Source organism: Caretta caretta, chromosome 1, assembly GCF_965140235.1.
Source record: "Caretta caretta isolate rCarCar2 chromosome 1, rCarCar1.hap1, whole genome shotgun sequence".
NCBI classification, from domain to species: domain Eukaryota; kingdom Metazoa; phylum Chordata; order Testudines; family Cheloniidae; genus Caretta; species Caretta caretta.
Window position 1 is genome coordinate 164,971,579 of NC_134206.1, and position 27,676 is coordinate 164,999,254.

Consider the following 27,676-nt stretch of genomic DNA (forward strand, 5'->3'; position numbering starts at 1 on the left):
ACATTTATTGTGAATACAGAAAGAATCATAGTAAGCAGTTAGTTATAGCTATAACATTCCATTCAATCTCATATTTATTCACACATTCATTCATACACACACACACACACAGGTTCTGCAAGGTTGTTATCATAGTTACCAGCCTTAGAGTTGCTCATGCCAAGCCACTGGCCAGGTGGCCTGGACATGAGGAGGGAGCAGGGCCTTGTCAGATGCTCATCTGATGCTCCTGGAAGTTGGTTTGCAGAATCAGACCCCAAAGTTCTCACTTTTTAGAGTCTATTTTTATAGGAATTTCTTCCTATGCCTGTCTATGGGAATTGCTTCATCATGCTGTTGCTGAATCAATCAGCAGATAGCACATTCCTGACGGCTCCGTGCTGCTAGATGTTATCTTGTTCTTTGGTTCTCCCATTCTTGAGGCTGTTGGGTGGATTCCGTCTGCCCTCTGGGGGTCCTCTGGTTATTTCCACTTGATGCCTTCTTCAGCCGATGGACACTGGATTCTTAGGCTGGCACCTCCCTGATCATTCAGTTATTATCCACACCAAGCATCCATCCACATACATCCTCTATCTCTATTTTAATCACAATTGTTAATACAACAAAAGGGCGGGAGTCTCTGGGTGCTGTTTCTGTTGTTAGAGTATTGCTTTGAGTCTCTCTCTCTGTGAATTGCTTTGAGAACAGACTCTGTCTTAGAATGTACTAACACAATTAGCAGCTTGCAAGTTTCACACATAGAGGGAGAGAAACAGTACCAAAAACCAAGAGACCTCTTAATTAATAATACCCTGGAATTTAAACTATGGGGAATCAAACTCATTTGTGATTTTAATACAGAACTTCTTTAATATGATCCAACACAGACACCTGGTAACCCTATTAGTGTGTAGAGTTAACCCCATGTATGTCTATGTAAGATTGGGGCCTAACACTGAAAGCCTACACTCTGCTAATAAATATGCATAAGTATTGACTTGTGATCCATTCCCATATGATGGATATGTATTGTAGGTTCATCCAACATTTTCCCAGGTATGCATGATCTACACCTTCCATCATTTTTCAGCTGAGGGAGCTGCAGACAGGCTGCATCTCCAAATTGCTAGTCTTGCATTCTCTGTGTAACAAGGCTACAATGAATGGCAGGATCGCTCATTATCCTTAGCAAGCAGAGCCAGCTTCAAAACTCGGGCAATGGGTCAGCTGCATTAGTCACCGGAGATGGCATTCCTGCCCTCCCTTCACATGTATTTTGGACTCACAGAATTCTCACTAGCTGGTTCATGATAAAAAGGCAGTAAATGTCCACCTGGGGAATTGAGGTGGCAAGAAGAGGAATGTTACGGAAGTGATCCTGTGGGTCGTAGGCTATGCTCTGTTCAGAGACATGTACGCAATATTCAGAGACTGAAGAGTTTGTGCCAGAGAATTTAATTGTGTAATCCAGCCTACAAAACTAATAATCTGCCAGAGTTTAGTGCCTGGCAAGTAGATACAGGTAAGGGTTGAGCAATCCTGAGGTTAGCACTTCCAGATTTTTATAGAAGAAACAACCTGTGTGTACCTCTAAAGGTGGGGGGAAAGTTGGTAAGAAATTAAGTCTTGAAATATACCTCACCCATTTTCAGTCCCCCACGCAAAAACTTTCTTCATCCCGTTCCCCCAACCACATACACGCCAGTCTTCAGGAGAGAGGAAGATGAAGGAGATCCATCAACATGCCATCCCCACATGACTTCCATCCCCAAACTAGCCTTAGTTTCTCCCTCCCGTCATTCCCCCCTTTGCCTTGTTTCCTTGGGTGACAGCAAGGCTAGTTTCACAAGGAGGACTTAGGTGCTGGCAGGATGGATCCCTACTTGGTGAATATCTCTGGGGCTTAGGCATGAGTTAGCACCACGCTGCTGGGTAGTGTCAGGATTTAGGCAGCTTTGTGCATGCCCAGCCACTGAAATTTAGACACCACAGGCACTTTAATAGTGGAAACTTAGGATACGTCTATACAGCAAAAAGACCCAAACCTTCGACAGCGAGTCTCAGGGCCTGGGTCAGTTGACTCAGGCTCACACTATGTGAATAAAGCTAGCTGTGTAGACGTTTAGGTTCGGGCTGGAGCCTTGTCTCTGAGACCTTCCCCCCTCACCGGGTCTCAGAGCCAAGCTCCAGCCCAAGCCGGGGCATCTATCTGGCTATTTTTAGCTCCATAACATGAGCCCAAGTCAATTAAGCTTGGCTCTGAGACTCATGGCTGTGGGCTGCTTTTTTGGGTTTAGACAGAGCCTTAAGCACTGACAGGGTTAGGTGGCAGCTGAGCAGGGGGATTGTGAAGGCCAGTGGCTTCTAAATATTGGATGTATCATCTAAAGTGGCAGTTAGGCATCTAAATCCCCCTGGTTAATCCCACTCCTAGCAGTCTTCTACTTGCCCTGCCTTCCAACAGCATCGGGGGCAGGCCAGAGAACTCTTACTGCCACTTTGGCAGGTGTGTTCCACCAGTGGCTGCGTTAACACCCCCTTCCAAAACCTTCTCTTTTCCAAATTCAGCCATCACTGTCTTGTTGTAACGCCACCCCCCTGGTTGACCATTGACAGTGAAGATCAAACCTTGGACCTCTAGATTGTAATCCAGACCCGCCCGTATGGCTTGAGCTAAAGACCTACCCTAGCCAAGGTTTGTAACAGGCTCATCATCCTCTGTGTAGCCTAGTTACCACGACAGGAGGCAGATACCACACTAAGCTGGGATAGGTTATGTTAATAAACACGGGGAGGTAGGCGAGGCGAGGGGGATGATTTTCAGATTGAAAAACATCCTGATGACAAAGTCCTTTACAGCTTGCTGCACAACTGTAGTTTAATTAGCACGACAGAGCTATTATTTCCTGAGATCGCTCTGAATTTTGATCAGCCGTCTGAAAACACTAACGCCGTGCACTGTCTGTTATGAGGCTACTGAATAACACCAGTGTAATGAAAGCCATTATGAGATCATCACTTTCCTACCCTGTATCATCAGAACCTTCTGTGAACTTCAGAGCAACCCGGGGAAAGCAACATGTATCACTTTGTAAATCCTCTTTTAAAGCACATCATCCACAGGAGTTCCTTTGACACTGCTGCGAGGAAGCAGTGCCTGAAGTATTTAAAAGCACTGAGGACTCTGCAGTTTAATGGTCTCAACACCATCTTCTTAGGAGAAACTGATATTTCAGAATCTCTCATAACAGGGGAAAAGATACTGCAGGAAGACAGCCTGAATTGGCCAACATGGACACTCGTTCATGCTGCAAGCAGTCAAGGCTGGGTGCCTTGGAGATACAGAATATTGCTAAGAAATGAATTGCCCATGAAGCAGCATGAAGACATCTTTCAGGAATTCTGCGATTCTCTGAACAAGTTCTATGGGAAATGCATCATCGTAGTGAGAGAGAAAAGGCAGACAAAAGAACCCACCACTCAGGAGAAGATAACTCACCCGCAGGTCCCATCAGTCATTTACATGTCCAGCATTGAGTGCTGCCCTCAGATTGCTAAAGCCAATGGCCATGAGCTTCTCTCTGTGCCTCTGCCCTACAACTATCTCCACCCTATGGATGTAGCGTGGTCTTCTTTGAAGTGGTTTATTATCAACAACAGAAAGGAATTTTGTCTGAGGTCCATTGAGAGAACTTACTCCTACAGGTGTATACTTTTCAGTGACTTGGTTGAGAAAGGACTAGAAAAGATGACTCCAAGCAAATGGAAGGTGGCGACTAACAAAGTGCGGAGATGGGAGAATTACTACCTTGATACATTTGCTTGAAGGTTTCCTCCTGCAAACATCAAATGCTCTTTGATTTAAAAATAAATAAATAAAATAAACGACCAATTAGCCAGTGTACCAGCTCTGCTGAGCCACTTCCCTCCTTAGAGGCCACCCTAAAACAGAAACATCAACAATGATCTTAATAACAAACATCATGTTAATCTGAATTTTAATCTCTTCATGTGGTCCAGGACTAGGGTGGTAAATGGTGTATAAGTGTTGGGATGGATAGACTTAATTCCCTTAATCACAGAGATGGGCCCAAACCAAAACCCAGAATCCAAACAGCTTGATTTTTGGGACAAGTTCAGATGCTGATCTGGGTCTGAATTTTATGGCTTTCTTCTTTCCTTCACCAAATCAAACCCCAGAGTTTGAGTTGGATCCTGATCAGTATATGAATTTTGCAGCTCAGGCCCATCTCTGACCCACTTGGGAGATCTACTAAGGAGTAAAGTACATCTGAGGTGGAAATCATAGATGCCATTGTCTTTTATGCTTAACAGGGAAAACAAGCCAGAGGAATTCAAGTTACTATTGTCTTTAACATAAAACATAGGTATTGGCATACCACTTCAGACTCGTTATCTGATATTGGGCAGCACCAGATGTTTCAGAGGAAGATACAAGAAACCCCATAGAGGTAAATTATGCAATAACCTGCCAAGGAGGAAAGTTTGTTTCTAACCCTGTCAATCAGTAATTGGTTTATATCCCTTCAGATAAAATATTGCACTCAACCTAATGTAACTATGTGCTTTTCTTATCCATTTAAATGATTAATCCTTTTTTGAATCCTACTAAGCTCTCAGACTCAATATCTTGTGGCAATGAGTTGCATGGGTTAAGTACGACTTGTTTAAAGGAGTATTTCTTCATATCAAAATTAACTGGTGTTGCCTTTTCCATTTCACTGAATGTTCCCTTGTTGTTATAAATAAGTGTGCATGATTTGCCCTCTTTACACTATTCATTATTTTGTATACTTCTCCCATGTGCCTCTTACACAGAAAATGACAAAACTTCACAACTTAAAGAAAACATTTGGATCTCATGATGCTTGCCATTTTTATTCTAATGGCTTGATTGATGCACTGAAAATCCAAAGTACTTTTTCCATGTGTGGAAACTACATAATATATTATAGAAATTAGAGGTGGAAAAGTAAATTAGTTAATTAGGAAATCTAGTCCATTCCCTGGGGGATGAGGGTGGAGTCAGAGCAGTATCATTTCCCTACAGTATATTTTCTAGTAACCTGTGAATATATGCTTCAAAGTGTGTCTTTTCTCAGCTTTGTGTTCAATTACTATAAACTGCTGCTCTTTTTAGAGGTGGGAGGGTGGAAGGGGAAGTGACAGTGACAGGCTAAATGCTGTAAATGGGAATGGCCCAAGTATGAGTATATGTTACTGAAGGAGTAGAAAAGGTAGGAGAGGAAAAGCTTTTATTGTTCCAATACCATGGGCCTGATTCTGATTTTGCACTGGTGTGAATGAGAAGTAGTTCGTCTCAAGTCAGTGGAGTTAAGTTGGGGTGAAAACACCCTGAGAAGAGAATCTGACCCAGTGTGTCTTTTGAGTGATGAAGGACAATAATTGCATAGCCAGCACAGTATTCATTATTTCATTAACAAACTGGATGATATACAGCACATTTTTGGATGTCTTTCTTGACCTTTAAACAATAATACTACACTATACACAAGAATAAAACTATCTGATCTGGGTTAGCCCAGGGTAAATCCAGAATAAATCCATTGTATTACTCTGGATTTACTATGGCAGAAATAAGATCAGAATCTGAACCAAACACAAGAACAAAACAAAGTGCTGGATTGCTTCACCAACACAGCAACTCCCTACTGAGCTTATGTGCCTCCCCTTTGCATAGTTGTGTTTTTCTTTATGGACAGATTAAGACACCTTTTACTCACATTGAGCCGTCCCCCCTGAAGTCAATGGGACTAGCTGCAGAGTCAGGCACTACTCAGTGTGAGTAAAGGCCCTTTATAAGCAAGAGAGAAACTTCCCCTATCGCATGAGATTCTTCATTATTGTCATCAGTCTCAGAAATAAGACCTTCCTACTCAAGCGATTTGTGTCATAGTAACACAGTAACTTTTAAAAGTTTAACACAGGCAGGAGCTTATCCATTGTGACACTGCACCCCATATGTTTTATAGAAATATGCTAATGAGTGTGAACATAATATAACTGGAATATGCTTCATGCAAAAGGTCTCTTGTAAGGTATCATTACAAAGCTTATAATCTACTGAGTGTGTTCATCCTATTTGTATGAATGTATCATTCTTGTATCTGAAACTAGGAATATGAAATATTCTACATACAGTAGAATTCAAATACTGTACATTCAAATATACAGTAGGGGTCCTACTGTAATGATGCAAAGTGTGGGCCATTAATCGTGGTTTAGAATCTTGATGGCTCCCATTGACTAGGACAATTGGTTGTAGATGGTTTATTTACCTGCAAGCCTTCCTGTGGACGTGTGGGTAATGAAGAATAAGGTCTTACAGAGACATGTGATCATGTCACCTGAACTGGAATCCATCTTAAACCTGGTGCTTTTCCATTTAGAAGGAGGGGTGGGGATCCAGAGAGACAAAAGATTCACACCTTGTGCCAAAGCTATAAAAGGGGGTGGAACAGAACAAAGGGGGCTGCAGACATGAGAAAACCCCTACTTACCACCTGAGCTGGAACTAACAAGAACTGTACCGGGGAAAGGATTGGGAAGGAGTCTAGTCTGTGAAAGAAGCTTATTGGAACATCTCTGAGGGTAAGATTTACCTGTATTCAGTTTCTTAATGTATTAGGCTTAGACTTGCGTGTTTTTGCTTTATTTTGCTTGGTGACTTACTTTGTTCTGCCTTTATTACTTGAAACCACTTAAATCCTACTTTTTATACTTAATAAAATCACTTTTGTTTATTAATGAACCCAGAGTAAGAGATTAATACCTGGGGGAGCAAACAGCTGTGCATATCTCTCTATCAGTGTTATAGAGAGCAGACAATTTATGAGTTTACCCTGTATAAGCTTTATACAGAGTAAAACAGATTTATTTGGGGTTAGGATCCCATTGGGAGTGTCTGGGTGCTGGAGACAGGAGTGCTTGCTGAGCTGTTTTCAGTTAAGTCTGCAGCTTTGGGGGTGTGGGTCAGACCCTGGGTCTGTGTTGCAGCAGGCTAGTGTGTCTGGCTCAACAAGACAGGGTTCTGGAGTCCGAGGCCATCAGAGAAAACGGGCTAAGAGGTAGTTTCAGCACATCAGGTGACAGTCCCAAGGGGATCTCTGTGACCCAACCTGTCACATCCACCTTAAGTTCTTTTGCACAACTGAGGGAAATTGCAACCTATTCTCTACAGGATGTTGCAATCCTTTAAGATGATGAAAAACCACATAGCTAATATAGCTCTTTGGGACAGCACCTAGCACAATGGGGTCCTGGTCCATGACTAGAGCTCCCTAGGCAGTACAGTAATAAAAATAATACATAATAATATAGTTCTGACTGGGCTGGTAATTTAGAATGACAAGCATTTTCTATGACTAACCGTTTTTAATAATAGGATATTAACAAATAACATGCACCCAATTCCCAGCAGAGGGCATTTAAACTAGCATGGATGAATACATTCTTTGTATGGTTTTAAGTTGCTGTGATTTCCGTATAGTCTCACTAGTACCAGCCCTTGTAGTACTGTATAGTCCAATACATTTGATCATTACCTATTATCAAAGCATATATCTTAATTCCTGTCCCCATCTCTATTTGCTCGATTAAACTGCACAAGTAGGATAAAGTAATTCAAGTAACTCTGAATAAAGGTTAGAGGTCAGATGAGAGGCGGATGCGAATTCTAATATTGATGAAAGAGCCATAGCAGGTGCCCAAGGCAAGCAGGAATGCAAATAGCTTGAAATTACATACTATCTCACTGGCTAATTGGTTCTGAAGTGGAAACACTTTTTCAAGGAGCAGCCTCTCAATGAAAACTTTATTTGCTCCAGTTCATGGAACAGGCATGCAATGACTAGATCAATACCAAATTTCCTAGCCCTTTGTTTAACAATATGCCCAAGTACTTCATGCATGGAAGTTTAGTAGGGCATTAGGGCAGAATTGGGAGAAAGGGGAGTGGCTCACATTTTTACCTATTAATTTTAAGCCCATTTTGTTTTTCACACTTACTTTTGGGCATTAGAATCTAGCTCCTGGATAGTCTGCCTGGGTTTAAGCTCTTTTATGTTAAGAACAAGTGAGAGTGATGTAAACTACATGCAAACATAAGAAATAGAAATACATTTCCAGTTTTCTCCAGCAATAGGACAGCACTAGATTTTTTGTAGGAGGTTGTCATAAATATAAAGGAAAGGGTAAACCTCTTTAAAATCCCTCCTGGCCAGAGGAAAAATCCTCTCACCTGTAAAGGGTTAAGAAGCCAAAGGTAACCTCGCTGGCACCTGACCAAAATGACCAATGAGGAGACAAGATACTTTCAAAAGCTGGGAGGAGGGAGAAAAACAAAGGGTCTGTGTCTGTCTGTGTGATGCTTTTGCCGGGGACAGAACAGGAATGGAGTCTTAGAACTTAAAAAGAAAAGGAGTACTTGTGGCACCTTAGAGACTAACCAATTTATTTGAGCATAAGCTTTCGTGAGCTACAGCTCACTTCATCGTCCGATGAAGTGAGCTGTAGCTCACGAAAGCTTATGCTCAAATAAATTGGTTAGTCTCTAAGGTGCCACAAGTACTCCTTTTCTTTTTGCGAATACAGACTAACACGGCTGTTACTCTGAAACCTATCTTAGAACTTAGTAAGTAATCTAGCTAGGTATATGTTAGATTATAATTTCTTTAAATGGCTGAGAAAATAGCTGTGCTGAATAGAATGAATATTCCTGTCTGTGTGTCATTTTTGTAATTTAAGGTTTTGCCTAGAGGGATTCTCTATGTTTTGAATCTAATTACCCTGTAAGGTATTTACCATCCTGATTTTACAGAGGTGATTCTTTTTTACTTCTATTAAAAGTCTTCTTGTAAGAAAACTGAATGCTTTTTCATTGTTCTAAGATCCAAGGATTTGGGTCTGTGGTCACCTGTAAAAATCCTCACCAATTTGCACAGGTGACCATTGATAGGTTGGGGCCCCACAAATTCTAATGCCAGCCTCAGTTGCTTTGTGCACTAAGCAAGTTTTCTCCCCCCCCCTTTTTTTTTTTCTAAAGTAGGCCCATATTTTGCTGACTCTGCAGGGGGGGCAACTGTTTTGAGGGAGGAGGTGCCATTTTGTTACATAATCATGGTTCAGGGTAGAGACCCACACTCCAACACAGTCAAATGATTGCTATCCTAAGCGTGTTTAAAAATCTGCTCTTGGACTGCACCCATGTATGCCACTTCCTAGAGTGGGGGTCATTTTAGCTACAGGACTCTAAAAATCAGGGAAGATCATGAAGATATGGCCCAGATATGTTGGCATATCAGCTCTGATACATTCAGTCATTAGCTGACAAAGCATGACATCTTCTCGAAGCCAGTGGACTTCCATGTGCTTTCTCTGAAGCGTTGGGCCTTACAGTTCGATTAAATATCATTTGTGTGTGTGCTTTTCCCCCCGACAGTGTAGCAGAATGGAACTGAATGCTGTGGAGTCATTAAAGGAGACTGCACTCTATGTTCATACATGCACATGATCCAGAGGCAGACATGGAAGCTGTTGCAATTCACTGTGGTTGCCACATGATGGCCCCAGGCAGTACCTAAATATTCCATGGACAGGCTTGTCAGCTGAAAACTATTGGAGACTCACGGTGCAAGACGCAGGAGTTCTGTACCACCACAGATGCTTTCACCTTTCCACACCTTCTCAGTTTCTGTCCCTAGTAGATGTATAAGTTTTACAAAACATGGATTGTCAGAGACTATTACTAAAGTAGCTAGCTAGACTGCTAAGTTTTTATAAAAAGTCATCACAGTTAATAGTAGACGATGTAATTTTGTGCTACTGAAACCCACCAGGTATCTTGCCCCAGAGCTGCACCTGTTACATGAGCAGTTAACAAATCAATGCCCACAATTTCTACACAGTCTCCAAAAGCTAGAATTGCTTGTTTGATTTCACCAGGTACCACAATTCTGCAGTCGCAGAAAGAGGGTGGCAGTGAGCCACTGTTTGGTCACCTCTTACACTACACAGAGGCCCGAAACGTGACCTCAGAGCCACAGGCCTGATTTTTCCCTCAAATATCAGACACAAAGGTGAAACTTTGAGAAGTTATAAGCCACTGACAAATGACTCTTTATAATGGAAATACTGAGGCAGCTGTAACTATTGGCATCTCTAAGTGTTCTCTGCGTAGCAAAATAATGCAAGAGAGACCTCCAACTCCTCAGAAGAGCAGAAACTGCCAAGTTTTAATAGTTCTGGTTTGATTTGTGCTATTATTATTATTATTACTACAGTACAGCACTGTGTGCACTAGGCGCTGCATGTAGGGTAGATCTAGGAAGACACACGGATATTGTCCCTAACAGCCTACACCCTGGATTGGTTATTCTGGGTCCAGGGGCGGGACTAGGCATGCCCTAGGCTCTCCTCTGCAGCTGGTGCTGGTTGCCTTGAGAAAGGAGCAAGGAGAGTCTGGGGCTTTCTATTATCTGCCTCCTGCTATCTCCACCAGCTTGAGGCACCTGTGATGGATTTCCTAGTTAGAAGTGATTGTCTTTCTGCACTCCACAGCTGATTTTAAGAACAGCCTCTTTTACAGCACCTGCCTTAGGTGCAGCATTTCTGGTAAGCAGAGAGCCAGCCCGTTCCTACTGTGGAACCTTTATTGAATAAATAGAGGATGGGTATTCTTATTACATGTATAAAAAGTCAATATGCAGTTTAAATGAATGCTGCTCGGGGACGGTTTATTTCTTTGACACATCATTCCATCTAAGGGAAGTCTTCACCCTCCCGGGAAAGGTATCCACATGAGCAGGAAATGTCAGGAAATCTGCAGAGAAAAAACAATGATAAAATTAGTGAGAACAGCAAATGTGCTATGCTTACAACATATGATCTAAATCAGGGTTTCTCAACCTGTGGGTTGGGCCCCAAAATTGGGTCGCCAGAATGTTTCAAAGGGTCACATGGCAGCTCCTGTGGCTCCTGGCCCACTGGGCTGGCTGGGCTCGCCTCCTTGTTCCAGGCACTGCAGCCTCTGGGGTCCCAGCGCCACACAGGTTTGGCCCAACTGTCGTGACGAGGGGAGTCTGGGTAGGCCAAATTTGAGTGAGTGGCACTGCAATCCATGAGCCAGGTCACAACTCCACTCACACAAAAGTTGGTCCAGTCAGGGGAGCGGGGCCAAACCTGAGTGGTGCTACAACTCCGGAGTTTGCAATGCCCAGACGCAAGAGCCAAGCCCAGTCAGCCCCACAGCACAGAAGCTGCCACTATGGGATGAGTGCCAGGCAGGATCCACCTGAAACCACCTCAGGGCAGGATCAGAACCAGGGCAGGGCAAGAGGGGCAGCTGCCCAGGGCTGGCTTAGGCCAGTAATGCCAGGTGGCGCTCGGTGGGGTCAACCCCACGCAGCAGGGCTCAGGGATGGCACACCAAATCCACCCCCAATGAACCTCAACAGACCACCAGGCTGTCTGGGTTGGGGCGGGGTGGGGGGGAACCAAATATCTGGGGAGGCACGTGACCTCCCAACACGTCACCTCTGGTAGGGGGCGTAAATATGCTTGCTTGCCCTGGGCACTAAAATGCCTAGTTACTGCTCTGCCCCAGACCCTCCACCCTCAGAGTATTTACTGGGTTGTGACAGGCCATAAACATTTACAAATGCGTGCTGAGCCCAAATAGGTTGAGAACCACTGTTCTAAATCAGCTTTCCCATGTGGAAAGCCATGGCCAAACACAAAGCTCTGCAGCCGTAACACTATGTGGATTGCACAAAGCGGTGTGGAGAAAGTGAATAGGGAAGTGTTATTTACCCCTTCACGTAACACAAGCACCAGGCATCACCCAATGAAATTAACAGACAGCAAGTTTAACACTAACATTTGGAAGTACTTTTCACACAACACACTGTCAACCTGTGGAACTCATTGCCAGGGGAGGTTGTGAAGGCTAAAAGGATAACTACGTTCAAAAAAAGAATTAAGATCAGTTCATGGAGGATAGGTCCATCAATGGCCATTAGCCAAGATGGTCAGGGACGCAACCCCATGCTCTGAGTATCCCTAAGCCCCTGACTGCCAGAAGCTGGCACTAGAAAACGGGATGGATCACTCAGTAACTACTACCCTCTTCTGTTCTCTGAAGCATCTGGCACCAGCCACTGTCAGAAGACAGGATACTGGGCTAGAGGGACCATTGGTCTGACCTAGTATGGCCATTCTGATGTTCTTGTGTTAGAACATCCTTTGGGTTGGAGGGTTCCTTCCGCTGCCACCATTCCCCATGTAAACATAGAAGAAATTGATCCTCCAGTTCATGAGTGTCCCAATAGCTGTGAGGAGATCCTGAGGATTTGGGGCCATCTTTGGATAGCCAAGGTATTCTTGTGGTGGCCCATCTTCTCAGTACTCCCTGGACCTCCCCATGCTTCATGGCAGCATGGCTCTCTCAGAGGGTAACATCAGGGAAGGGCTCCACATGAAACCGGACGCCAGGCAGGAGCAGGGATGCAACTACTTTGGTTTAGCCTCTCTCTCCAGCAGAATTTTTATTACTTGTTAAACATGCAAAACATTCTCACTGCTGTACAGTGCCAAGTGGAGGACCTGCTCCCTGCTCCAGTGTTCACAGTCTAAGATGACAGGCAATATAAATGAGAAAACGTATCAGGACCAAATTATGCATTTTGGGGGGAAAATCTCCAACACTGGCAGGTATAACTTTTGTGCCAAGAATGCTTCTGGCCCGAATTCTACTGGGCGGGCCAGCGACGGCACACAGGCAGGGTAGGTTTTGCTGCTGTTGTAAAAGTAGCGGAGTGCTACTGACCATAGTCTGAACACTAGCTAATGGAGGGTCAGGGTATAGCCCTTAGGCAGGAAACCATGTTCCTTGCAAATTCAGGCCACAGTGACAGCCAGACTTTCCCACACCTCCCTAGTGCTGTGTCCCAGTGGCTTGAATGGTGGGAGAGGACTCCTGAACACTTCTCCTCCCCCATATACACCAGCCCTGGATATTTATTTTTGAAACCTTATCCCTAGCCTAGTAGAATTTTAATAAAACAGTCACTGAAACATGATAGAGAAAGAGAATAGTTCTTCCCTATCTTTCTAGTTCATAAATTAGTGCTTCCCAGACGCCAAATCAAAGGACGATACACGGAAGAAATTCAAAACATTTTCCTCTGTATCTTCCTGTCTCAGCTAACAATGATCCTCCCTGTGGTGCATGGCGTGATGCTGCCATGCTGTTGCCTGGATATTTGGAACACAGGGAGTCTCCCTGTCTGCTACAGTGACAGCTGCCATTTTGGTGTTTAGATTCACATGCAGAATCATACTGAATGAATGTGTCTCATGGAAACTTTTCTATCTGCCCTTTGCTGTTTTCCTTAGGCCTTGTCTACAGCTTGCACCAGTTTAGTTGAACAGGTTTAGTTAAATCATTGCAAACTCCTGTGCGGAAATTCTTATTTCGGTTTAAGAATAGAATGTATTTCCATTTGCCTTAAACCTGTTCCTAATCAGCTTGGGCCAAACTGCAATAAGTCTGGTTTAAACTGAAATAGGAGTGTCTATGGAACCTTGTGCACCAGTTAACTAAGTCAGTTTAAAATCACAGCTGAAGCTTCACCTAAAGTGGTGAAGCAACTTGGCATATAGACAACCACTGCATTCTCACAACTTATTCTTAGGGTCATATTCTGCCACCAACTTTTATGCATAACTCCCATTCACCCAAGAAGGAGTTTTGGAAGAAGAATAATGGTGACAGGACTTGGGCCCAAATTGCTAACACTTTTAAAAATTGAAATTGATTTCTTACATGGGGTGAACCTTAATTTAAAAAATGCAACAGGAGTTCTGCTAATAACAACACTTTGTAAATGTAAAGAAGTAAAGCACTATGGAAGTCATATTATCCCCATTTTACTGATACAGAAACTAAGGCACAGAGCAAGACAGTGACTTGTCCAAAGTCACATAGCGAACAAGTGGCAAAGCAGAGAATAGCACCCCTGTCTCTTGATCCCCCCTGCAGTCTAGTGATTAGAGCAGAAGACACTCTTCTTGGTACCACATCCCAGATGGTGTACATTATACTGGCACGACTATACTTCTCCATGCTATGGGCACTATCAGTTGCTGAGCGTGCTCAGCTCTCTCTCAAGCCAGTCAGAGGCAAGGGTATGCAAGACCTTTAAGCACCGAGCACTGCTCACAGCTCCCAAAATGGGGCCCATTTATACCAGTAAAGTGCATAGCCTGTTGTATAGTGAAACTTGCATGATATATCCACCTTGGAGAACTCCTTGCGACATGGTTTTGCTCTTCCAGCTAAAGCACTTTCGTCCTGTAACATACTTAAACTATGTGAGAGATTTGAGTTTTCTTTAAAGTCTTAGATTTTTTTTAAAAGGTCAGACGGGACCATTAGCTCATCCAGTTACCCCTGTGTTGAGCCCAATTTAAACTTGTCTTCTGGTGCTCAGATCCCATAGGTGCTGAGCATGGTCTAAAAGCTTAGGTAGATACAGAGCAGAAAGAGAATCTCGTACAAAGATCTCTTAAAGGTCATGCACAACAATGTGACTTTTCTGGTGATCATTGTGTCAGTGGTAGAGGATTGAACCACTTAGCGTACATGCATGTGCTGAAGTATTTTTGTTTGACTACAGGATAAGTGGTGATGAGCAAGATAACACTTGAATCCAGCTAGATCAGAACCAAAACATCATAATGAGCTATAACAGTATACTGCCCTCCTGCTGTTATCACACACCAGTTGAGCCAGTAATTCTATACCTTGTAAGATTCTTCAATCTTCCTTCTTCTCTGCTTCCTTTTTCAGCTTTGCCTCATGTTCTTTTTTCATTTTTTGTTCAAGTTTTTTACTCTGGTATATTTTTGCTCCAGCAAATGCCAAGCAAAGAATTAATGTTTTAGCTGCCAAAATGTACATCAGCAGTGGAAAATTCTCCAAAGCCTGAAATAGAAAACAATATATTTCAGCAGAGTTTCTACAACACTTGAGCAACTGTGACATTTAAAGCACATCTATGGCATACTATAGACCTTCCCTATGGAAGTTGTATTATTCAGGACTTTGTTCATGCTATGGCAATGCAGTGCAGGCATTCTTCCCATGTATGGCAATGCAGTGCAGGCATTCTTCCCATGGGAAATCTCCGGCCATCTGGATCAGAGTTCAGGTTCAGACTGAAAAATATTTCCCTCAATTCATAAATGAATTCGCTTTGCCCGTATTCACACCCTCCTTCTAGGTTTGCTCTTCTGTGAATTAGTTTACTGGCAAGATGGTTTGCTTAAAGGGCAAATTTTAAGTGAATGTTGCAAGAGATTTGCAGAAAGCAAACTCTGAGTGGTAACTGTGAGGATTCACCTGATTCCTACACTAGTCTCAGACATTAGGCATTATCAAAGTTGCTTTCCTGGGCACTGCTGAAGATTTTTGGCCTTCCTAGAAGTTTATGTACTCAGTTTTGCCATTGACTTCAATGGAGTTAGGAATTCACCCCAGGTTTCTGAAGAATCATCAGCCGGAAAAGGGGGATTACGATGGATGATAACTCTAGAACCGTTAAATATCAAAACTCCTCCTGGCACCGCATTGCTTGAGTTACACAACAGCCCAAATGTGCTCCTCTTACAGCCTCTTACATGGCAGCCTGCTAGCCATGCTGATGACCACCTTACCTGGACCTGATATCAGGTAGCTACAGAATAATATCAAAGATGAGCTCATCAGGCAATGGTAATACTGGCTCTAGACCAAGATCTTTATGTACTGGTTTGTTGCAGTTGCAGGATAGAAACAAATCAAGGAATTGCACAAGGTATTCATGTATGAGACCAAAAGAGCCGGAGCTGAGTCAAGAATTGTAGCTTAGGAGCTGTAAGCCAATGACTGATAAATCACAGACACCATCTTCCTCTGAAATAAAGACACAGTCTTGGATGGTGACCAGACCCCACTAATACTGGGGGTTTGCGAGGGCTGTAATTGGCTCTTGTTCCCTCAAAGCCATGATCTTGAAGGCATGTAGCAGTGGCTGCCAGGCTCTGTGTAGCATCGATCTATAAAGGTGATCTGTTGAGACAGACACAAGGAGATGTGTATTCCTTTCTCTCAAGGGGGAGGGGAGGGGAAGGAGGGAGGGAGGAATGACACTGGTTTTTGTGAATATCTGTGCAGACGTCAAAGTCCAAAAAGGGAGTGCTGCATATTGAAAAAAACCATGTCATCCATTCAGGGCACAGAAATACACCATGTGACTGGGTGCAGAGACCAGATAACCCGAATTCATTCCATCTCTGGCCCACACAGAGCTCCAGGGAGAGGCCATAAAAGCAGCTGATCCAGAAACAGGAAGTTGTAGGTTCCCTGGGATAAGGCTGTTTTTGTCGCCCAGGGATGGGTAATAAATGCTGATCTGTGGAATCCCTGTGTTCCATACAGATTTTTTTTTTGGTTAACTGCTTTTCTGTGAGTAAAATACAGAGTTCTGCATGGAAAAAAAAATCCAATTGGCTCATCCCCAATTTTTGTGTTGAGTTGCTTCCCCAGGTTGCAGTGACCTCTGTGTCCAGCTAAAAGAGCTCAGACATTTCATAATGAATATTTCACAATGTGCTGCTTGTGAATAAGCTTCAGGCCACACATCAGTCACAAAAGCTATCTGGCCAATCATTCTGAGTAATGGCTGAATCTGAGAAAACAGATCTGTTTGCAGACAATTTGCACACAGAAAAACTTCCAGAATAAACTGATGAAGTGAGCTGTAGCTCACGAAAGCTTATACTCTAATAAATTTGTTCGTCTCTAAGGTGCCACAAGTACTCCTTTTCTTTTTGCAAATACAGACTAACACGGCTGCTACTCTGAAACCTGTCAGTAAACTATTTGTTATTTATTCTTAACCAAGCTCTAGTCACCCTCACAAGTTAATCAGGTGATAAATATCCATTACAGTGTGGTGTGAAGGGTTCGCTGGGGTCCTGCCTACACTGAAAAAGCCGAGAACGGTTGTTAGCTATGCGTGCTGAACTTAATTGCAAGTGCAGACAAAGGGAAACTATGTTCCGCACCCTTTAGTAATCTATACCTTATTCGCTGATAACCAGAAACTTCTTCGCTTAAACTCTGTACCATTTCTTTTATTTTAACATTATTGTAATAAAATTATTAAAATTACCCACGTTCTCAGTAAATGGGTAGTTTTTCTAATGTAAGCAGGGCATAGGTGGGTGGGAGGATCTCTGCTCAATTCAGGATAGAAGATATTTGCTAATGTCTCTGATATTGACCAATATTAAATTCTTCAGAGGAAAACAAACCAAGGCCAAGATCCTGCAAAGGTTACGCATATGCTCAGCTTTAAGCACATATTTGCACTTCTGAGGCCTAATTTTTGTTAATATTCATCCATATGACTTAGCGTTACCAATTCCCACAATTTTATCATGAGGCTCGCACTAGCTGGTGTTTTACTTAAAGCGCCAGCTCCTGGAATCAGGTCTCAGCTGTCATTTAGAACGTTCTAGCTGTCACGGCTGCAGAAGACAGCTTGAAAAAGTGACCCCCTAAAAGCTCAAAAGCCGGAAAGCAAATAAGACCCCACATTTATTTATATACTAAATCTCATGGGGGCGGTTTTGTGGCCTGACTAATGATTTTGAATGCTTGGGGTTCGTGATGCTACACAAACTTTTCCACATTATAAAGATTTGATACTATAAGAGATGTGTGTGGAAAATCTAAGTGCAAAAACTGCATAATAAAGAACTTTAAAACACACTGGCAGAGGATCGGGCAACGCGTAATGGAGCTTTCAGTATCAGAAATGCACTGTAGATGCTAGAATTTCACCTCATGCTGTTTCAAAGAGCCAGCTGGCCTAATTCCCCACCTGAAAGCAGTGCAAAGTAACTTGATAGTCAAACCTTTCACTTACTACAACTACTAGTATGCTGTAACTCAGTTTCGCCAATATTAGAATACATAATGCAAATAAAACCCCCTATGTTATCACTCCATTACAGTTGTCAATTTAAAATATAGATATCAGGAAATGCTCAAGTTTAAGAGTGCTGATTTGTCCACATTGCACAGACTTTATACGAAATTATACTAGATCCATCTACAGCTGCAGCCCAGGGTCCTAATTTTGCAAAGAACTTCATCACAATTTGTAGGGGTTGTGCTGTCTTTCAACCATATCTATGTAATCTCAGGAAGCACAGCTACAAGGCTTCTTGGTAGCACTGCTGCTTCGATTAATATCATTTACACATGAAAACTGTTAGTACACAAGGTGGCAGGGAGTATCTATGTGCGTGTGGGGAGCTATCCCTATATCAGTTCATAAGCCAAAGTCATTCATGGTGTAACCTGTTGCACCAGGAATGAATGGAGTAACACCAGAGATGAGAAAATACTACCTGCCCTGTTGAATTTATAGCCTAGGTATTGGAAAGGACTCATAAGATAGACAAAATGGACAAACATGGTGGGGTGGATGGGAATATGGGGCAAGCAAACAGAACTGAGTGGAAAAATTTAAGTCCCAGCTGACCTATTACCTAGCCAATGCTAATCAGGAGTGACTGGTAGGCATCACAGCAGGGGTAGGTTTTAAGGAGGAATTTAAAAGAGGATAAGTTACAGCTTTACAAATAAAAGAAAAGGAGGACTTGTGGCATCTTGGAGACTAACCAATTTATTTGAGCATAAGCTTTTGTGAGCTACAGCTCACTTCATCGGATGCATTCAGTGGAAAATACAGTGGGGAGATTTATATACACACAGAACATGAAACAATGGGTTTTACCATACACCCTGTAACGAGAGTTTCAGAGTAGCAGCCGTGTTAGTCTGTATTCGCAAAAAGAAAAGGAGTACTTGTGGCATCTTAGAGACTAACAAATTTATTTGAGTATGAGTGATCAGGTAAGGTGAGCTATTACCAGCAGGAGAGTGGGGGGGGTGTGGGGGGGAACGTTTTGTCGTGATAATCAAGGTGGGCCATTTCCAGCAGTTGACAAGAACATCTGAGGAACAGTCGGGGGCGGGAGGATAAACATGGGGAGATAGTTTTACTTTGTGTAATGACCCATCCACTCCCAGTCTTTATTCAAGCCTAAGTTAATTGTATCCAGTTTGCATAATTAATTCCAATTCAGCAGTCTCTCGTTGGAGTCTGTTTTTGAAGTTTTTTTGTTGAAGAATTGCCACTTTTAGGTCTTTTAATTGAGTGACCAAAGAGATTGAAGTGTTCTCCGACTGGTTTTTGAATGTTATAATTCTTGACATCTGATTTGTGACCATTTATTCTTTTATGTAGAGACTGTCCGGTTTGGCCAATATACATGGCAGAGGGGCATTCCTGGCACATGATGGCATATATCACATTGGTAGATGTGCAGGTGAACGAGCCTCTGATAGTGTGGCTGATGTGATTAGGCCCTATGATGGTGTCCCCTGAATAGATATGTGGACACAGTTGGCAACGGGCTTTGTTGCAAGAATAGGTTCCTGGGTTAGTGGTTCTGTTGTGTGTTTGCTGGTGAGTTATGTCGATGAGGAGTCTCCAAGCCAAATAAAACTATAAGATTTATTGGAGCTGCTTTCCCCCGCCCCATGTTACTCAAATGAAGATAAGAATAGAATAAAGTAAATGACAACTCTCTGGCAGCTCATTATTCCTGAAAGAGCAGAGCACTGTACACCTGCTAAGGGGGGTTAGGATGCCCTTATGCATATCTCTAGGTGTACTAGCAAAGCCAGTATTCTCATATGCCCCAAATGCCAGTTAGCTATAACCTCAGGAGATCTCTTACTTCCCATCCAGACAGGACCAAAATACCAAGAAGCTGCTCGTGCATTTAATTAAAACCTTCCCCAACTCAAGAAAGTCATTGTGTCTGGTGTGCTGCTGACTAAGTGGTACATCTGTACCAGGGATACCAAACAGTAACATGGGGATGAATGGTATAGACAACACAGCAACTGCGCTACCTTGAAAGGGGACTAGACAGAAAGGAAGATAAGCAGAGCCAAATGCCATGTGGAGTGTGTGTATGGAGAAGCAAGACAGCGTCTGCCTATAGTACTCTGAGGCCCACAGCAAAGTCCTCACTCATAGGCACACAGCAAAGTCAACTTGCAAGGCACTGAATATATATGGTAGGATATATATTATTAAGTCTCCAGATTCCATGGGGAGAGAGCTGCAGTTAATCCCCTTAAACCTGAACATGGTGCTTACGCCAAACAAAGACACACACTCCAACACAACATCCCCAGCTCTAGCTTAACACGCTCCTCTTTAACATCCCCACCCCAGGCTTTAACAACAAAAGTCTCCTCACCCGCCAATTAAATTCCACCATCTTGGATCTCTGACGATGTCACGGATCGCACCACAGTCTAAGCCCAGCAACGTTTGTCAGATTTATAAGAAACTGGTGGAGGCGGAGTCATCTGAGGAAATAAAAATAAAGGAAGAAATGAGCCAATCTCTCCGCATTTGACACGTCCTTGCTGCGCATCTCTGACAACCACACCGAGCCTACTGCTACGATACACTCAGAACGTTCAGTAACCACTTCGCAGGGAGCGGATTATTTTGTAGCTGGTTGAGTGACACGTACAACGGCCATTGGGAGCCTTACACAGAGCTGAAGGTTGACAGGCCTGGAACAGGTGTCATGTGTTTGTATGGTGGAGGCCCAGCCCTTCCAGACACAGCAAATCCCTGCAGCTGTTCAACTATAAATGCAATGCTGGCTCATTTGAGAAGCATGACATGTGTGCAAATGGAGTATCCCCATGAGATGTTTTAGGGAAACAAGCCCACCAAAACCAAGGCTGTGGTTTTAATCCCACAGGCCCTGCTCAGAGCTTGAATCCCCAGTGCTACGATTCCTCTTGTTTTTAGCATCATCTGGGGAAAGTGAAAATATGCTTCTGGATTTTGAAAAAAACACTGTACATAAGTCCTCCTACGACAAACACAATAAAACAGCTGAAAGTCAAACTCACTGTCAGTGATCCCCTAGGGCGCTTGCTGTAGCTTCTGGCCCTGAGATCTCCAGCTGAGGAATGCTTGAGGAGCCTCAAGTGGCCATAAGGCAGCTGCATAGGGATGAGATTCTGCACATGTTCTACCTGTCCCTGAGCTGTTTCCCTATGTGTGCCCCATGTTTACATAACAACAGACTCACTGTGTGATCTGCAGAATGGGGACTACATCTTAGCCACTTACAGTTATGGTGGGCTTATTGCTATTGTTCGTATAGCTCTGCTTTTCTGATCCTCCTCTGAGTAAGATAGAAGAGTCAAGTGAGTGGTCTTAAGGCTCTTGCAGCACTTAACTATCTCACCATGGGCAGGGAGCTGTGTGCCCATAAGACAGACCCCAGTCTGCCTGCAGTACAGCTCAGGCTCTTGGGGAAAATGCGTTTGTTTGCTATGTCTGAGCCCTTCTTTCATTCACTTTTGATCAGGAAATGCAGTTTTAATTAGGCCCAATATCTGAGGAGCGTAACTCGTACAAAGTGGCACAAAAGCATAACCTACCTACTGGGAAGCATTCGGAATGGTGCAAATGGATCAATGAATCCATGCGTGAAAAGGAAGGAAGAAGCTGATGAGCTACTTTCCTCTCATAAAGAAAAGGAGTACTTGTGGCACCTTAGAGACTAACAAATTTATTTGAGCATAAGCTTTCGTGAGCTACAGCATGCATACATCCGATGAAGTGGGCTGTAGCTCACGAAAGCTTATGCTCAAATAAATTTGTTAGTCTCTCAGGTGCCACAAGTACTCCTTTTCTTTTGCGGATACAGATTAACACGGCTGCTACTCTGAAACCTTTCTTCTCATAGCGTCTTCAATCATAGAGAAGTACTCATTCCTTGGGCACTGAATGGACTAGCCTGTCTGTGACTATCTATAAGCCTTATGGGAACTGACATTTGTGGCATTCTCTTCATAACTTCTACTTTTGCCAAAGCATTATAGCAGGTGTGATCTAACAAGCCACTAGTGGTTTACTTCCTGCAAAAAGGAATATTAAGCAGATATTTACTTCAAAATTGTAATGACCATGAGATTTATCAGCTCTTGGGATCTTTATCCCTTGGGATAGTAGGTCTTGACACTGAAATCAGTTGTGGGAGCAGAATTCTCAATACATGGTTTGGATTCAAACCTGGGTGACTCAATTTTTAGGTACCTATAGGATTGAGGCGCCTACAGGGAGGTATCCAGCTCTGAAAGTGTTGGCCAGAATCCTTTTAAATCAGACAGATCTCCATCATGACCATGAATTGCTTTAAGTATAACAGCTCAATTTTAGAATGTTCCTGAAAAAATACTCTGAAGAGGGGATGTGTTTAGAGGTTCAAAACCTGTAGTCACCTCTAATGAGTCAATCAGGAAGCAAAGATTTGGTTATCGCTGGCTATTGAGGGAATTAGTTTTTCTTTTGGTGTTTCGGGGGGGATGGCGGTTGGAGGGGGAGGAGATTGGTGAATTATCAAATTATGCCACATAATACTTTTGTAATGCATAAAGTCTATAGAGATGTAGGCCTGATTCTCCACACACTGGTGTAAATCAGGAGTAACTCCACTGAAGTCACAAATAGGGTAAGTGGGAATGAAATCAGGCCCTTTTTTGTGTACTGTGGGATTTTAATTAAGAATCAGAACTCTCGGTGAGAGCTCCTACCATCTCTCCTACTTACAGTATCAGCTTTATTCACTGTTGTGAACTGGCTTGGAAGCCACCTTTATATATCAGTGTTGCATACCCACGCTTTGATGTCCCCAACATCCAGTAGCCCCACTTAATCCTGCTTTAGACCTCTTGGTTCTCCTGCTTCCTCATCTTGACCCAGGCCTGGTAAATCTTGGCAGAAGAAAAAAGCCTGGATGTGTATGTATGAAAGGCAGGATTGATTCTTCATAGTTTAATAGAAACATTTATTAGCATTGACATCACTGGTTTAAAAACAAAAAAGCTCACACATTGTACTCTCAAGGTTATGCTATCTTAAAGGGAGGCAGGCAAATAAACAATCCGAAGTTTCATGTTTGCTTTTTCAAAGGCAGATAAGGCAAAGATAGGAGTTTAAAAACATCTACACTCGGCTGTTATTTGTTCCCCTGAAAATATATATTCTCTTAATAAATACAAGGGTAATGGAAAGGAGACCCAGCTCAGTGCAAAGGAGGTCACCTTCACTCGCCGTCACAACTTCCAAGGAGATCTTGCGGTTAAGTCACGTGAGCGACTGAGTGACAGGTGACCTGAGCTCTACTCTGAGCATAGGCACAGACTTCCAGGGCTCAATTCACCACTGACTTGCACATCGTATAGTCATCTAGCCCGCGCAAATGTGAGTAAAATGACCACCACCATAGTAGCACCTCACAATCTTTAACATGTTTATCCTCACAACACCTCTGTAAGGCAGAGCAGTGCCATTATCCTGATTTTATGGATGGGGAAACTGAGGCACAATGACTCAAAGTAGAGAGCAGGGAAGTGAACCCAGGACTCTCAAGGCCTAGGCTGCTGTTTTAACCACTGGATCATCCTTCCTCTCTACCTCTGCTCCCAAACCATAATCCTCCACTCACTCAGTCTTGCATCAGCTGTGCATACCTGTAAGTGACTAGACACAGTGCAAGGTAGTGGGGAATGAGGCCTCTTATGCGATGTTGGCTGGAAAACTCCTGTGGCCTACTGATACCTTTGTTTACCAAGCAGTGAAACGGGGCTCATAATACTGTTCTACCTGGCAGGGGTGTTGTGAGCCTTAATTAACGTGTATAAAGCGCTATGAGATGAAAGGCAGCATACAAGGGCAAAATAGAATTTATTTGATTGCACCTACTAGAAGGTGATGGCAGACTCTAACCTGCGCTAAAAGAATGTGTATCCTCCTTCCATTTGGACAGGAACCACGTTTTCTTCTGCCGACCATCTCTCCCCATCTTGCTGATCTCACTGGCTTCCCCTCGTTCATATATTTAAAGAGACCATCGATACATGTTACAGCATGCCATTACGCAGAGAAACAATCACAGGGCTTCACTTGCTGATGCTACACTGTGTGTCAGGCTGGGCTCTCTGAGAATGGGACCAAGATACCCCAGCGTGGCTCTACAAAGCCAGACCAAAAGCTGGTGTGTGACACGGCAGAAGAGAATCTGATCCTGGACTGCCACTCCCACAATTCTTCAAAACCCAACAGCACATGTGATACAGGATGAAATCATTCAGGGCCAGGCGGATCCAGATACTTTTATAGCTCAAACATAGTGGCCCAGATTCTATTATAGGCTATGCTGGCATAAGTCAAAAGTTGCTCAATTGAGGCCAGCGAAGTTACTCTGGGTTCAAACCAGTGTAGCTGAGAGCAGTGCGTTAAAGGAATAACAAAAATATACAATACCACTGAGTTCTTCATACCTGGAGTTGTAGAGAGCAGATGTATTAACAGCCCCTCCAACAGAGCCTCACATACTCCATACTCTGGAAATTAAACATGGAGCAAAGGGAAATTTAAAGGGACAGTGTCAGATTTAAAATCATATTACAAATGCCTGCAGCACCTCAGATTGTTAACCCCCAGGTCCAAGCACAGCACTTTAGTCACATGCCAGACTGCTTTTAGATCAGAGGGGTTTCTGAGATGCCACCACCACCACTGCACTCACTACCAGCCAACCACCTGCTGCTGCTGCTGCTTCTTCTACCTGCATGCCTCCCTCTTATCACCCCCCAATATCCATTCCTTCCCACTTGCTGGCACCCCTCGGCACCCTGCCTGGCTTTCCTGCTGCCAGCTACCCACCACGCCCCAGTGCTTGTCCCCTACCCATCCACTGCTTGATTGTGCTGCTTTCCCCTGTCATTGTTGCTTGGGCCCTGCTACCTCTGCTCCCCCCTGCCCCCAACTCTTCACCCCCAAACAAGTCACTTCCCAATGTAAGTCCTCTCCCAGCTGTCACCTACACTGTACCTGAACTGCACACACAGCTCAGGAAACGGAAATAATTTTTTCAACACAGTAATTTTCACTCTCTTTCTGCTATTCATTTACTTCACTCAGCTGAGACAGAGAAACTAAACATAAGTGAAATCGACCAGCCCAGTGCCAATTTTATTTTCAGGTTCTCATACCCAAAAGCTCTGCATCAGTGCTTGGGTTCCAGTACTCCAGGGGATGCTCACATGCAGTCAAATATGTTTTTACTGAATTTGAAAATCATATCAAACCACCTTAATGAGCGGGGGTGGGGTTCCTTACAAAATGTGGGGCTCAAAATGTCCAACAAGCGTCCAATAAAGTTGCTGAGATGGATTGGGGAAATGGACATAGCCCAGAAAAAGACAGAGAGCCTAATTTTGAACTGCCTTGCACATGCATGTAAGGTGTTTCTATTCTGAACTGAAAGCAATGCCAACACAAGATGCAAACCAACAGGGAATCAGGCCCAGAAACGCAACTTTATCTGAAACTCACTTTGTTTAAAGTTTGCATTTTGTGCTGAAAGTCTAGCTCTTACAGATACCCCTAGATCACGGATTCATTTTAAAAATAAGACCTCCCCAAAGAGAACAAACGGATACAGTACCTTGCAGCAGGCAACCATTACACACAGAGGGGAAGTGGAAACAAACTACAAATACCAGAAGTCTTACAGCTGGCAAACTACAGCTCCCAGCATACCACAGTGATATCTAGCTGTTAACCCTTTTTTCTGCTATACCTCCATAAAACAAACGTGCACAGTGCGCGTTTTGGCACACTTAACACCATGTATATTATTAACAGTGATGATGTGGAATTTTTCCTTTTAGAATGACACCTGGTAGAACACGTGGACAGCTTGTTCTACATGTGTTGAAAAGAAGAAATCCAGAGTTAAAGTACCCACAACATCCCACATTCATAGGTGCCTAGGCACCGTCTGTGTAAGGTAGATACATGCTTTTGACACGAATCTGTGCTAGCTGACCTTTAAACCCTATACACTATGGCAGTTTGACCATTAGCTGCAGACAATCTTAACTAAGATCTGCTTTGGAACTAACCTGTACCTGGTAGTTCAGGTTGAAGTGCTATACCCATCTCATCACCTTATCTGTCCCTGAAACACAAGACAAGGCACCCCTCTCCCCCACCCCCAAATAGTGATCTAGATACTTCTATGGTCCCCACCACTTTTATGTCTGAGGACCTCTTACTCATTAACAGACATCATCCTTACAAACACCGCTCCAAGGTAGGGAAGTGCTATTCCCACTTTATACGTGGGGAACTGAAGCATAGAACAGATTAATTTGCCCAAGCTCACAAAAGAAGACTGTGGGTGAGCAGGGAACAGAACCAAGTTTTCTGAATCCTAGTCTAGTGTTCCAGCTGCTCGATCATCTCTCCTAGCCTTGGGCTAATGGGAGCCAGAGAGAGTCACCCAATTATGCACTGCCTGTTTTCTTTTCTAACAAGGTCCTAAGATACCATGACAAGGAACACAGGAAACCAGGAAATGTGGGCAGTTTGCTTCTTTTTAAAGAATGTTTTCAAAGAATTGCTCTGATACAATTTTATACATGTTATTGGTTTAAGTAAATGCGGGCCAGATGCTTAGCAAGTGTAAATCGGCACAACTCCAGTGAAGTCAATACAGCTGAGGAGCAATAAAGCTAAAGTCACCTTACAGTAGCTGAGGATCTCACCCAGATAGTGCATTTGTCCCTCCATGTTTGAAGAGTCCATGCAAGGCAGATAATCTCTATAGTTTCAATGTCCAACCTAAATGAATTACATGAAAAAAAACTGCAACACTCCTTCGGTTTGAATAGCAAATGGTATTGGTTTGCCATGTAGCCCTACATGACATATTATGTCTTATTTATATTTATATATTATTATTATTTTCAATACATGATTTTCGACCTGACAGCATTCCTTGAATAGCACAAGTATTGTCTTTCTAGTTCACCCCTGCTGGACTCTGATGTATTTTTGTTATTCCAAACACACATAGCTGCTCACTGTAAAATGGCAGCTAAATGGAAACAGAAGGCCTTAAGCAAAGTAACCTGGATAGAAATAGAACAGGACTTTCTAGTGATGGAAAAATTAATGCCTAAACTGTGAATTTCTCAAGAGATTTTCATGTCCTGTGGTTATCCTTTTCCATGTGTGTGCAATGAAACCATGCTCAGCTCACAGACCAAAGCCCTGGCAAAAGTTTAGGGACAAATTCTGCTCACAGTCTCACCTATGTAAATCAGTGAAGTACATGAAGTTACTGTGGTCTTACACTGGTGTGCCTGAGCAGAATTTGGTCCTGACTATTTTGTGTCTTAGTGTCACAGGCCATAGTAAGGGGGACCTGTTGCTGCAGCACCTCAGGAGTCATGCAGAGAATGAAGTGTGGTGCTGGGAGCCTCAATCCCCTCCTTGCTCCAAAGCGTAGTCATTTGCTTCTAGCTTTTACCAGCCGTAAATTATTATCCCCAACCTGGTGCCTCAGCTCCTCTCACTTCTCACCACCTACTTGGGGTGGGGAAAAAGAAACAGGCATGCAGTGCCCCACATCCCAGGCC

The 27,676-nt window shown here is 43.3% G+C and overlaps 2 protein-coding genes across 6 annotated transcripts; one reads left to right on the forward strand and one right to left on the reverse strand.

Moving 5' to 3' along the window:
* The first annotated feature begins 3,061 nt into the window (after positions 1–3,061).
* Positions 3,062–3,808, forward strand: C1H21orf140 (chromosome 1 C21orf140 homolog). The gene has a single exon (XM_048835506.1). The coding sequence runs from the start codon at positions 3,062–3,064 to the stop codon at positions 3,806–3,808; it is 747 nt and encodes a 248-aa protein (XP_048691463.1).
* A 6,847-nt stretch (positions 3,809–10,655) lies between these two features.
* On the reverse strand, positions 10,656–25,762 carry SMIM11 (small integral membrane protein 11). Of its 5 annotated transcripts, XM_048867528.2 has the most exons (7): positions 25,696–25,743; positions 24,527–24,589; positions 23,973–24,071; positions 22,860–22,957; positions 20,413–20,524; positions 14,827–15,007; positions 10,656–10,843 (listed from the first exon to the last, which is right to left on the reverse strand). In XM_048867528.2, the coding sequence occupies exons 5-6, from the start codon at positions 20,431–20,433 to the stop codon at positions 14,840–14,842; spliced, it is 189 nt and encodes a 62-aa protein (XP_048723485.1). In that variant the 5' UTR covers positions 20,434–20,524; positions 22,860–22,957; positions 23,973–24,071; positions 24,527–24,589; positions 25,696–25,743; the 3' UTR covers positions 10,656–10,843; positions 14,827–14,839. The 5 variants fall into 5 exon arrangements, with proteins under 5 accessions (XP_048723485.1, XP_048723502.1, XP_048723494.1 ...); XM_048867545.2 differs by lacking the exon at positions 23,973–24,071; XM_048867537.2 differs by lacking the exon at positions 22,860–22,957.
* Between the last annotated feature and the right edge of the window lie 1,914 nt (positions 25,763–27,676).

Excerpts from the sequence above, each read along its gene's own strand:
- SMIM11 (XM_048867519.2), bottom strand. The coding sequence starts at position 20,433 with ATGGTGGAATTTAATTGGCGG. Across the intron at positions 15,008-20,412 it reads TGGTGGAATTTAATTGGCGG|GCTTTGGAGAATTTTCCACT; the intron begins GTGAGGAGACTT and ends TTTCTATTTCAG.
- C1H21orf140 (XM_048835506.1), top strand. The coding sequence starts at position 3,062 with ATGTATCACTTTGTAAATCCTCTTTTAAAGCACATCATCCACAGGAGT.